The sequence below is a fragment of the Agelaius phoeniceus genome, chromosome 37, assembly GCF_051311805.1.
Source record: "Agelaius phoeniceus isolate bAgePho1 chromosome 37, bAgePho1.hap1, whole genome shotgun sequence".
Classification (NCBI taxonomy): Eukaryota; Metazoa; Chordata; class Aves; order Passeriformes; family Icteridae; genus Agelaius; species Agelaius phoeniceus.
The window spans coordinates 75,827-89,093 of record NC_135302.1 but is presented as its reverse complement, the minus strand read 5'-3'; the positions used below and the strand labels follow the sequence as shown (position 1 = coordinate 89,093).

Here is a 13,267-nt window from a genome sequence, read left to right as displayed (position 1 = left end):
TGGGCAATTTTTTGGCAATTTTTTGTCAATTTTAGGGCAATTTTTAGGAGCAATTTTGGGCAATTTTAGGGCAATTTTGGGGCAATTTTAGGGCAATTTTTGGAGCAATTTTTGGGCAATTTTAGGGCAATTTTAGGAGCAATTTTTGGGCAATTTAGGGGCAATTTCAGGGCAATTTTAGGACAATTTTAGGAGCAATTTTTGGGCAATTTAGGGGCAATTTCAGGGCAATTTTAGGAGTAATTTTTGGGCAATTTCAGGGCAATTTTAGGAGGAATTTTTGGGCTATTTCAGGGGCAATTTTTTGGGCAATTTTAGGAGCAATTTTAGGGCAATATTTTGGCAATTTTAGGGTAATTTTAGGGCAATTTTTTTGGCAATTTTAGGAGCAATTTTTTTGGCAATTTTAGGGCAATTTTAGGGCAATTTTTGGGCAATTTTAGGAGCAATTTTAGAGCAATTTTTTAGCAATTTTTTGGCAATATTAGTGTAAATTTTTGGCAATTTTATGGGAAATTTTGGGCAATTTTTGGGCAATTTTAGGGGCAATTTTAGGGCAATTTTAGGAGCAATTTTAGGAGCAATTTTTGGGCAATTTTAGGAGCAATTTTTAGGGCAATTTTAGGAACAATTTTAGGAGCAATTTTTGAGCAATTTTTTGTCAATTTTAGGAGCAATTTTTGGGCAATTTTAGTGTAAATTTTTGGCAATTTTATGGGAAATTTTGGGCAATTTTAGGGCAAATTTTTTGGCAATTTTAGGGCAATTTTAGGAGAAATTTTTTGGCAATTTTTGGGCAATTTTTTGGCCATTTTAGTGCAAATTTAGGGCAATTTTAGTGCAATTTTTTGAGGCTACTCCCGCCTTTCTCGCGCTACTTCTCCCACCCCAACATAGGCGTGGCCTAATTATGCAAACCCCTCCTTCCCTCCCTCCCCGCACAGAGCCCGCCCACTCCCCCAGCGTTTTCCCGCTCCGCACCTGCGACAGGTGCGAGGGCCCGGTGACCTTCGGCTGCTTCGCTTCCGGCTTCTTCCCGCCGCCGGCCGGCATCACCTGGCCGGGCCTGGCCTCGGGCGCCGCCTCCCGGAACTTTCCGGAAGTGCAGACGGGCAGCGGGAGCTTCGGGGCGAGCTCCCAGGTGAGCCTGGGCTCCGCCCCGGCCGAGGGCCAGGGGTTCGTGTGCCGGGTGAGGCACCAGGGCAAGGACTACGACAAGGAGGTGGAAGGTGAGGAGGGCACCTGGGATGCACCTGGGGACACACCTGGGCACACCTGGGGACACACCTGGGGACACCTGGAGGGGTTTGGGGACACCTGGGCACATCTGGGCACACCTGGGGGGGGGGGGTTTGAGGTGACCTGGACACACCTGGAGGGGTTTGGGGACACCTGGAGGTCACCTGGGTACATTTGGAGGTCACCTGGGCACACCTTGAGAGGGTTTGAGGACATCTAGAAGGGGGTTTGGGATCACCTGGGCACACCTGGAGGGGGTTTGGGGACACCTGGGCACACCTGGACACACCTGGAGGGGGTTTGAGGTGACCTGGAGGTCACCTGGGGACACCTGGACACACCTGGAGGGGTTTGGGGATACCTGGAGGTCACCTGGGGACGCACCTGGGCACACCTGGAGGGGTTTGGGGATATCTGGAAGGGGTTTGAGGTCACCTGGGGACACCTGGACACACCTGGAGGGGGTTTGGTGATACCTGGAGGTCACCTGGGCACACCTGGAGGGGTTTGGGGACACCTGGAGGTCACCTGGGGACACCTGGGGACATCTGGAGGGTGTTTGAGGTCACCTGGGGACACCTTGAGAGGGTTTGAGGACATCTAGAAGGGGTTTGGGACACCTGGGCACATCTAGGCACACCTGGAGGGGGTTTGAGGTCACCTGGACACACCTGGAGGGGGTTTGGAGTCACCTGGGGACATCTGGAAGGGGTTTGGGGGCACCTGGAGGTCACCTGGGGACACCTGGGCACACCTGGAGGGGGTTTGGGGTTACCTGGATGGGTTTGAGGGCATCTGGAGGAAGTTTGGGGACACCTGGGCACACCTGGAGGGGGTTTGGGGACACCTGGGCACACCTGGGCACACCTGGGGACACCTCAAGGGGGTTTGGGGATATCTGGAGGGGTTTGGAGTGACCTGGATGGGTTTGAGGGCATCTGGAAGGGGTTTGAGGACACCTGGAGGTCACCTGGGCACACCTGGACACACCTGGAGGGGGTTTGGGGACACCTGGGGACACCTGGATGGGTTTGAGGGCATCTGGAGGGGTTTGGGTCCATTTTTGACCCACCTGGAAGAATTTTGGGGCCCATTTAGAAGAAATTTCCGCCATTTTGACTCGGCCATTTTGGCTCCAATTTCGGCCATCTTGGATCCCAATTTCGGCCATTTTGAATCCGCCATTTTGGATTCAATTTCAGCCATTTTAACTCGGCCATTTTGGATCCAATTTCGGCCATTTTGAATCAGCCATCTTGGATCCGAATTCGGCCATTTTGAATCGGCCATTTTGGCTCCCAATTTCAGCCATTTTGGCTCCCAATTTCAGCCATCTTGGCTCCAATTTCGGCCATTTTGAATCGGCCATCTTGATCCGAATTTCGGCCATCTTGGCTCCCAATTTCAGCCATCTTGGATCCCAATTTCGGCCATCTTGGATCCCAATTTCAGCCATTTTAACTCGGCCATTTTGGATCCAATTTCGGCCATTTTGAATCGGCCATTTTGGCTCCAACTTCGGCCATTTTGAATCGGCCATTTTGGATCCAATGTCAGCCATTTTGAATCCGCCATTTTGGATTCAATTTCGGCCACTTTGAATCGGCCATTTTGGCTCCCAATTTCGGCCATCTTGGATCCAATTTCAGCCATCTTGGCTCGGCCATTTTGGATCCAAATTCGGCCATTTTGGATCCAATTTCAGCCATTTTAACTCGGCCATTTTGGCTCCTAATTTCAGCAATTTTAGCTCCCAATTTCGGCCATCTTGGATCCCAATTTCGGCCATTTTGAATCGGCCATTTTGGCTCCCAATTTCGGCCATCTTGGCTCCCAATTTCAGCCATTTTGGCTCCCAATTTCGGCCATCTTGCCTCCATTTTCAGCCATCTTGGCTCCCAATTTCGGCCATTTTGGATCCAATTTTGGCCATTTTGATTCGGCCATCTTGCCTCCATTTTCAGCCATCTTGGCTCCATTTTTTTTGTTGTTTTCCCCTTTTCCTCCTGCGACTTTTTTGGGGTCACCTGGACGGGAATTTCGCCTTCACCTGTGCCCACCTTTCCTCCCCAGTCTGCCCCATCGACCCCACCCCGAAATTCTCCATCTCCCTCCTGAGCGACCCCAACCAATCCCACCTGGAGGAGCCCCAGGTCTTCCTGCTCTGCCAGGTGCGGGGGCGTGGCGCCGGCGACGCCCACCTCACCTGGTTGGTCAACGGTGACGTCACCGACCTGGAGGCGGAGACTTCGACCTGCGAGGAGGGCGGGGCCGGCCACGAGGCCACGACGACGCTGAGCGGCCGCGCCAACGTCAGCCGGGAGCTGTGGGATTCGGGCGCCACCTTCACCTGCCGGGCGAGCCACGCCCACCTGGCCGCGCCCCTGGAGGCCAACATCAGCACCTACTGTACAGGTAAGAGGGATTTTTTGGGGATTTTTTGGGGATTTTTGGGGGATTTTTTGGGGGATTTTTGGGATTTTTTTTGAGATTTTTGGGGGATTTTTTGGGGATTTTTTTGGGGATTTTTTGGGGATTTTTTGGGGATTTTTTTGAATTTTGGGGGGATTTTTTTGGGATTTTTTTGGATTTTTTTAAAATTTTTTTGGGAATTTTTTAAGAATTTTTTGGGATTTTTTTTTGTTTTTTTTAATTTTTTTTTTAATTTTTTTTTAATTTTTGGGGGATTTTTTGGGATTTTTTGGGGATTTTTTGGGGATTTTTTTGGGATTTTTTGGAGTTTTTTTGGGAATTTTTTGGAATTTTTGGGGGATTTTTTGGGGGATTTTTTGGGAATTTTTGGGGGATTTTTTGGGGATTTTTTTGAATTTTTGGGGGATTTTTTGGGATTTTTTGGGGTTTTTTTTGAATTTTTTTATATTTTTTGGAATTTTTAAAGAATTTTTTGCGGGATTTTTTTTTAAATTTTTGGGGGATTTTGGGGGATTTTTTTGAATTTTTTAAGAATTTTTTGGGGGATTTTTTTTTTAATTTTTGGGGGATTTTTGGGGAAATTTTTCGGAATTTTTAAAGAATTTTTTTGGAATTATTTTGGGATTTTTTTTGGATTTTTTTTTTAATTTTTTTTTTTTTTAATTTTTGGGGGATTTTTGGGGGGATTTTTTTTAATTTTTGGGGGATTTTTTGGGATTTTTTGGGGGGTTTTTTTTGAATTTTTTTATATTTTTTGGAATTTTTAAAGAATTTTTGGGGGATTTTTTTTAAATTTTTGGGGGATTTTTATTTTTGGGGAATTCTTTTTTGAATATTTTTTGGATTTTTTGGAATTTTTAAAGAATTTTTTTGGGAATTTTTTTGGAATTTTTGGGGGATTTTTTGGGGATTTTTTTGGAATTTTTTGGGGATTTTTTCTGAATTTTTGGGGATTTTTTTGGAATTTTTAAAGAATTTTTTGGGGCAATTTTTTTGGAATTTTTGAGGGATTTTTCTTTTATAATTGGGAATAGTAATAGTAATAGTAATAGTAATAGTAATAATATAAAATAATGATAACGATAATGATAATAATATAATAATCATAAAATAATAATAATAAAATAATGATAATGATAATAATAATATAATAAATAATAATAACATAATAGTAATAAAAATAATGATAATGATAATAATAATATAATAAATAATAATAGTAACAATAATATAATAAAATAATAATAATGATAATAATAATGATGATAATAATAATAATAAATATTATTTAATAATTATAATAATATAATAGTAATAATAATAATATAATAGTAATAATAGTATAATATAAAATAATATTAATATAATAATATAATAATAATAACAATAATAAAACCAATAATAATATTTGATAAATATTACTTAATAATAATAATTTTTTAAATAATAATAATAATAACATAATAGTAATAATAATATAATAATATAATAATAACAATAATAAAAACAATAATAATAATATTTTACTAAATAAATATTACTTAATAATAATAAATTTTAAAAATAATAATAATATTTAATAAATATTATTTAATAATAAAAATAATAATAATATAGTAATAATAATAACATAATAGTAATAATAATATAATAATATAATAATAACAATAACAACAACAATAATAATAATATTTTACTAAATAAATATTACTTAATAATAATAAATTTTTTAAAATAATAATAATATTTAATAAATATTATTTAATAATACAAATAATAATAATATAGTAATAATAATAACATAATAATAATAATAATAAAATAATAAGATAATAAAATAATAAAATAAAAAATAAAATAAAATAAAAATAATAAATGATAATGATAATAATATAATTAATAATAATAAAAATAATAATATAATTAATAATAACAATAATAAAAATAATAATAATAATAATAATAATAATAATAATAATAATAATAATAATAATAATAATAATAATATAATAATAATAATAATATTTAAGAAATATTACTTAACAATAATAAATTTTTAAAAATAATTTCCCCCCCCAAAAAATAATTTATTAACCCCTAAAAATTTAAACAATAATTTTATTTCCTCCTCCCCAGCTCCCGTCCCCGCCCTGTCGGTGGCGCTGCTGCCGCCCTCCCTGGCCGACCTCTACCTGTCCACCCACCCCAACCTCACCTGCGTGGCCTCCAACCTCCGGGACCCCGGCTCCGCCCGCTTCACCTGGAGCCGCTCGGGGGGCGGGGCCTCGGGGGGCGTGGCCACGGCAGGCCCCGCCCAGCGGCTCCCGAACGGCCTCTACGAGGTGCGGAACTTTCTGGGGATTTGTGCCGAAGATTGGAACTCGGGGGAGGAATTCACCTGCGCCGTGAGGGACGGCGAGGACGGAGAGGAGGGCAGAGCCAGCGCCAGGAAGGAGACGGGTGAGTGCGGGGGTTTGGGGGGAAAAACGGGGGGTTTGGGAAATGGGGGAAATGGGGATTTTGGGGGAAAAAATTGGGATTTTTGGGGGGGGTGAAAAATGGCGATTTTTTGGGTGAAAGATGGCAATTTTTGGGTGAATAATGGTAATTTTTGGGGTGAAAAATGGTAATTTTTTGGGGGAAAAATGGTGATTTTTTGGGGGTTTTTAGGGGGAAAATGGGGATTTTTTGGGGTTTTTTAGGGGGGAAAATGGAGATTTTTTGGGTGAGAAATGGTGATTTTGGGGTGAGAAATGGTGATTTTTGGAGGTGAGAAATGGCGATTTTATGGGTTTTTTTGGGGGTGAAAAATGGCGGTTTTTTGGGGTTTTTTTTGGGTGAAAAATGGCGATTTTTTGGGTGAGAAATGGAGATTTTTTGGGGGTGAAAATGGAGATTTTTTGGGGGTGAAAATGGTGATTTTTGGGGTATTTTTTGGGGGTGAAAAATGGTGATTTTTTGGGGGAAAAATGGCGATTTTTGGGGGGTGAAAAATGGGGATTTTTAGGGTGAGAAATGGAGATTTTTTTGGGGTGAGAAATGGAGATTTTTGGGGTGAGAAATGGCGATTTTTTGGGGGGAAAAATGGAGATTTTTTTGGGGTGAGAAATGGAGATTTTTTGGGGAAAAATGGAGATTTTTTGAGGTCAGAAATGGTAATTTTTTGGGAGTGAGAAATGGCGATTTTTGGGGTTTTTTGGGGTGGAAAATGGCGAAACTGGGATTGGTTCCTCAAACTGGGATCAGTTCCTTGAACTGGGATCGGTTCCTTGAACTGGGAACCCAAACTGGGATTGGTTCCTCCCAACTGGGATCGGTTCCTCCAAACTGGGAACCCAAACTGGGAACCCAAACTGGGAATGGTTCCTCAAACCGGGAACTCAAACTGGGGAACTCAAACTGGGAATGGTTCCTCGAACTGGGATTGGTTCCTGCAACTGGGACCCCAAACTGGGATTGGTTCCTCCAAACTGGTTTTGGTTCCTGGAACTGGGATCGGTTCCTCAAACTGGGAAACTCAACTGGGAACCCAAACTGGGATTGGTTCCTCAAACTGGGATTGGTTCCTCAAACTGGGAACCCAAACTGGGAACCCAAACTGGGATTGGTTCCTCCCAACTGGGATCGGTTCTTCAAACTGGGAACCCAAACTGGGATTCGTTTCTTCAAACTGGGAACCCAAACTGGGATCAGTTCCTCAGACTGGAACTCAAACTGGGAACCCAAACTGGGATTGGTTCCTCAAACTGGGAATGGCTCCTCCAACTGGGAAACTCAACTGGGAACCCAAACTGGATTGGTTCCTCAAACTGGGAACCCAAACTGGGACCCCAAACTGGGATCAGTTCCTCAAACTGGGAACCCCAAACTGGGATTCGTTCTTCAAACTGGGAACCCAAACTGGATTGGTTCCTCGAACTGGAAACTCAACTGGGAACCCGAACTGGGATCAGTTCCTCAAACTGGGAACCCAAACTGGGAACCCAAACTGGGAATGATTCCTCAAACTGGGAACCCAAACTGGGATTCGTTCTTCAAACTGGGAACCCAAACTGGGATTGGTTCCTTGAACTGGGAACTCAAACTGGGATTGGTTCCTCAAACTGGGATCGGTTCCTCAAACTGGGAAACCCAACTGGGAACCCAAACTGGGAATGGTTCCTCAAACTGGGAACCCAAACTGGGAACCCAAACTGGGATCGGTTCCTTGAACTGGGAACCCAAACTGGGATCGGTTCCTTCAACTGGGAACCCAAACTGGGAACCCAAACTGGGATCGGTTCCTCCAACTGGGACCCCAAACTGGGACCCCAAACTGGGAACCCAAACTGGGAACCCAAATTGGGAGCCCAAACTGGAAATGGTTCCTCAAACTGGGATTGGCTCCTTCAACTGGGAACCCAACTGGGATTGTTCCTCGAACTGGGAACCCAAACTGGGAACCCAGACTGGGATTGGTGACCTCAAACTGGGAACCCAAACTGGGATTGGTTCCTTGAACTGGGATTGGTTCCTCAAACTGGGAACCCAAACTGGGAACCCCAAACTGGGATTCATTCTTCAAACTGGGATCGGTTCCTCCAAACTGGGATCGGTTCCTCCAACTGTGGGAACCCAAACTGGGAACCCAAACTGGTTTTGGTTCTTCAAACAGGGATCGGTTCCTCAAACTGGGAACCCAAACTGGGATTCATTCTTCAAACTGGGATTGGTTCCTCAAACTGGGAACCCAAACTGGGATCGGTTCCTCAAACTGGAGAACCCAACTGGGAACCCAAACTGGAAATGGTTCCTCAAACTGGGATTGGTTCCTTGAACTGGGAAACCCAACTGGGATTGGTTCCTCAAACTGGGATTGGTTCCTCCAACTGGGAACCCAAACTGGGAACCCAAACTGGGATTGGTTCCTCCAACTGGGAAACCCAAACTGGGATTCGTTCTTCAAACTGGGATCGGTTCCTCAAACTGGGAACCCAAACTGGGATCGGTTCCTCAAACTGGGAACCCAAACTGGGAACCCAAACTGGGATCAGTTCCTCAAACTGGGAACTCAAACTGGGAACCCAAACTGGAAATGGTTCCTCAAACTGGGATTGGCTTCTTCAAACTGGGAACCCAAACTGGGATCGGTGACCTCAAACTGGGAACCCAAACTGGAATCAGTTCTCCAAACTGGGAATGGCTCCTCCAACTGGGAACGGCTCCTCAAACTGGAAACCCAAACTGGGATTGGTTCCTTCAAACTGGGATCGGTTCCTCAAACTGGAAACCCAAACTGGGATTGGTTCCTCCAACTGGGAACCCAAACTGGTTTTGCCTTTCCCAACTGGGAACCCAAACTGGGATTGGTTCCTTGAACCGGGATTGGTTCCTCAAACTGGGATTGGTTCCTCCAAACTGGGAACCCAAACTGGGAACTCAAACTGGAATGGTTCCTCAAACTGGGAACCCAAACTGGGATCGGTTCCTCAAACTGGGAACGGTTCCTCAAACTGGGAACCCAAACTGGGATTGGTTCCTTGACCTGGGATTGGTTCCTCCAACTGGGAATGGCTCCTCAAACTGGGAATGGTGACCTCAAACTGGGAACCCAAACTGGGATTGGTTCCTCGAACTGGGAACCCAAACTGGGAACCCAAACTGGGAACCCAAACTGGGATCGGTTCCTTGAACTGGGAACCCAAACTGGGAACGGTTCCTCAAACTGGGATCGGTGACCTCAAACTGGGAAACTCAACTGGGAACCCAAACTGGGATTCGTTCCTTGAACTGGGGAACCCAAACTGGGATTCGTTCTTCAAACTGGGAACCCAAACTGGGAACTCAAACTGGGAACCCAAACTGGGAACCCAAACTGGGATTGGTTCCTTGGACTGGGAACCCAAACTGGGATTGGTTCCTCAAACTGGGAACCCAAACTGGGATTCATTCTTCAAACTGGGAACCCAAACTGGGAACGACTCCTTGAACTGGGAACCCAAACTGGGAACGGTTCCTCAAACTGGGAACCCAAAATGGGAACCCAAACTGGGACCCCAAACTGGTTTTGGTTCCTCCAAACTGGGATCGGTTCCTCCAACCAGAGAACCCCCACCCACTCCTCGGCTCCTCCCACCCTCTCACTGACCCCGCCCCCTCCTCGCCCCTCCCCCAGGCGGCCAGGCCATCCCCCCCAAGGTCTTCGTGTTCCCGCCTCCGGCCGAGGACCTGGCGCGGGGCCGAGTCGGCCATCTTGACCTGCCTGGCCAGCGGCTTCCGGCCGCGCGACGTCCTCGTCACCTGGACCCAGCAGGACGAGCCGGTGGCGCCGGGAAGGTTCTCGGTGCTGGGGCCGGTGGAGGACGCTCCGGAAGGTTCCGGGAGGTTCTCGGTGTACTCGAAGCTGGAGGTGCCGGCGGAGGAGTGGAAGCGCGGCGACGCCTTCGGGTGCGTGGTGGGGCACGAGGGCATCGCGGGCACCAAATTCATCCAGAGGAGCCTGGACAGGGCCTCGGCGCGGCCGCAGAGCGTCAACGTCTCCGTGGTGCTGACTGATTCTGACACTGTTTGTTACTAAATTTGAGTGAAATAAAGTGAAATTTCAAGAAATTTGAATTTTGGATTTTTTTTGGGTTTTTTTGGGCGAAAATTGTGGATTTTTTGGTGAAAAAATGTCGATTTTTTGGTCAAAAAAAAGTCATTATTTTTAGAAAAAAAAGTCCATTTTTTGGTCAAAAATGTTGATTTTTTCGATGAAAAAATGTCAATGTTTTGGTCAAAAAAATGTCAATTTTTTGGTCAAAAAAAAGTCATTTTTTTGAAAAAAATGTCAATTTTTTTGGAAAAAAAAAGTCGATTTTTTGGTGAAAAAAAGTCGATTTTTGGAAAAAAAAAAGTCAAATCTTTTGTCAAAAAAAAAGTCAGTTTTTGGTCACAAATGTAGATTTTTTAATGTGAAAAAATGCGGATTTTTTGGAGGAAAAATGTCAAATTTCAGGAGGAAAAAATGTCAATTTTTTCAGTGAAAAATGTCACTTTTTAGGACCAAAAAAAGCCAATCGTTAGGATAATTAATGCCAATTTTTTAGAACGAAAAATGTGAATTTTTGAATGAAAATCCGTGGATTTTTGACCAGAAAAACCCCGATTTTTTGTGCCAAAAAACCCCAAAAAACCCCCGATTTTGGGAGGCATTTTCCCGGCGTTCCCGGAAGGTTCCGGAAGGTTCCGGGAGGTTCTCGGTGTACTCCAAGCTGGAGGTGCCGGCGGAGGAGTGGAAGCGCGGCGACGCCTTCGGGTGCGTGGTGGGGCACGAGGGCATCGCGGGCACCAAATTCACCCAGAGGAGCCTGGACAGGGCCTGGGCGCGGCCACAGAGCGTCAACGTCTCCGTGGTGCTGACTGATTCTGACACCGTTTGCTACTGAAATTACTTTAATTTTTGGGGAAAAAATAAATAAAATTTGAGAAACTAAAATTCGGATTTTTTGTCATTTTTTTGGGGGAAAAAAATTTGAGTTTTTGGGAAAAAAAAAGGCGAAATTTTGGTCGAAAAAATGCGAATTTTTAGAGGAAAAAATGTTGATTTTTTGGTCAAAAAAAGGTCGATTTTTTTGGAAAAAAAAGTCAATTTTTTTGGTGAAAAAAAGTCGATTTTTTGGGGAAAAAATGTCAATTTTTTGCACAAAAAATGTCAATATTTTTGGAAAAAAAAAGTCGATTTTTCTGGTCAAAAATGTCAATTTTTTCGGATAAAAAATGTCAATTTTTTGGTCAAAAAATGTCAATTTTTTTGAAAAAAAAAGTCGATTTTTTGGTCCAAAAAAAATCAATTTTTTTTGGTGAAAAATGTCAATTTTTTTGGTGAAAAATGTCAATTTTTTTATGTGAAAAAAGCGGATTTTTTAGAGGAAAAATGTCAATTTTTTGGATGAAAAATGTCGATTTTTTTTGATGAAAAATGTCAATTTTTAGGACCAAAAAAAAAGCCGATTTTTAGAATAATAAATGCAAAATTTTAAGTGGAAAAACACGGATTTTTGACCGGAAAAAACCCAATTTTTTGGACCAAAAAAACCCCAAAAACCCCCGATTTTGGGAGGCATTTTCCCGTCGTTCCCGGAGGTTCCGGAAGGTTCCGGGAGGTTCTCGGTGTACTCCAAGCTGGAGGTGCCGGCGGAGGAGTGGAAGCGCGGCGACGTCTTCGGGTGCGTGGTGGGGCACGAGGGCATCGCGGGGCACCAAATTCATCCAGAGGAGCCTGGACAGGGCCTCGGCGCGGCCGCAGAGCGTCAACGTCTCCGTGGTTCTGACCGACTCCGACACTGTCTGTTATTAAATTTAATGAGAATAAAGTGAAATTTCAAGAAATTTGAATTTTGGATTTTTTTTGGTTTTTTTGGGGCGGAAAAATGTAGAATTTTTGGTGAAAAATTTCGATTTTTTTGGTGAAAAAATGCGAATTTTTGAGGAAAAAAATGTCGATTTTTTGGTCAAAAAAAGTCAATTTTTTTGGTCAAAAATGTCGATTTTTTTGCTGAAAAATGTCGATTTTTTGGACCCAAAAGAGGTCAATTTTTTCGGTCAAAAATGTCGATTTTTTTGGTCAAAAAAAGTCAATTTTTTTGGATAAAAAATCTCAATTTTTTGGAAAAAAAAAGTCGATTTTTTAAAAAAAAGTCAGATTTTTTGGTGAAAAATGTCAATTTTTTTTTGAAAAAAAAAGTCAATTTTTTGGTGAAAAAATGTCGATTTTTTAATGACAAAAAGTACGGATTTTTGACAAAAAAAATGTCAATTTTTAGGACCAAAAAAATGTCAATTTTTAGGATAATTAATGCAGATTTTTAAGTGTAAAAACATAGATTTTTGACCAGGAAAAACCCAATTTTTTTGGACCAAAAAAACCCCAAAAAAACCCCAATTTTGGGAGGCATTTTCCCGTCGTTCCCGGAAGGTTCCGGAAGGTTCCGGAAGGTTCTCGGTGTACTCCAAGCTGGAGGTGCCGGCGGAGGAGTGGAAGCGCGGCGACGCCTTCGGGTGCGTGGTGGGGCACGACGGGGTGGGGATGAAATTCACCCAGAGGAGCCTGGACAGGGCCTCGGCGCGGCCGCAGAGCGTCAACGTCTCCGTGGTGCTGACCGATTCTGACACTGTTTGTTATTGAAATTAATGGAAATAAAGTGAAATTTCAAGAAATTTGAATTTTGGATTTTTTTTTGTTTTTTTGGGGTGAAAATTGTGGATTTTTAGGCGGGAAAATGACAATTTTTGGTCCAAAAAATCACATTTTTTTCGGGTCAAAAATGTCGATTTTTTGGTGAAAAATGTCAATTTTTGGTCCAAAAAATCACATTTTTTTCGGTGAAAAATGTTGATTTTTTTGGTGAAAAATGGACGATTTTTTTGGTCAAAAAATGTCAATTTTTTTGGAAAAAAAAGTTGATTTTTTGGTCAAAAAAAGTCAATTTTTTTGGATAAAAAATGTCGATTTTTTTGGATAAAAAATGTCAATTTTTTGGTGAAAAAATGTCAATTTTTTTGGAAAAAAAGTCAATTTTTTGGTGAAAAATGTCAATTATTTGGATAAAAAATGTCAATTTTTTTGGAAAAAAAA

The 13,267-nt window shown here is 42.5% G+C and overlaps 1 gene segment (V, D, J or C); it reads left to right on the top strand.

Moving 5' to 3' along the window:
* Positions 1 to 910: 910 nt before the first annotated feature.
* On the top strand, positions 911 to 12,849 carry LOC143696644 (Ig alpha-1 chain C region-like). The segment is given in 7 exon segments: positions 911 to 1,229; positions 3,313 to 3,654; positions 5,809 to 6,132; positions 9,827 to 10,216; positions 10,866 to 11,066; positions 11,776 to 11,865; positions 12,608 to 12,849. Coding segments are annotated over 7 exon segments (1,876 nt in total).
* Positions 12,850 to 13,267: the final 418 nt, after the last annotated feature.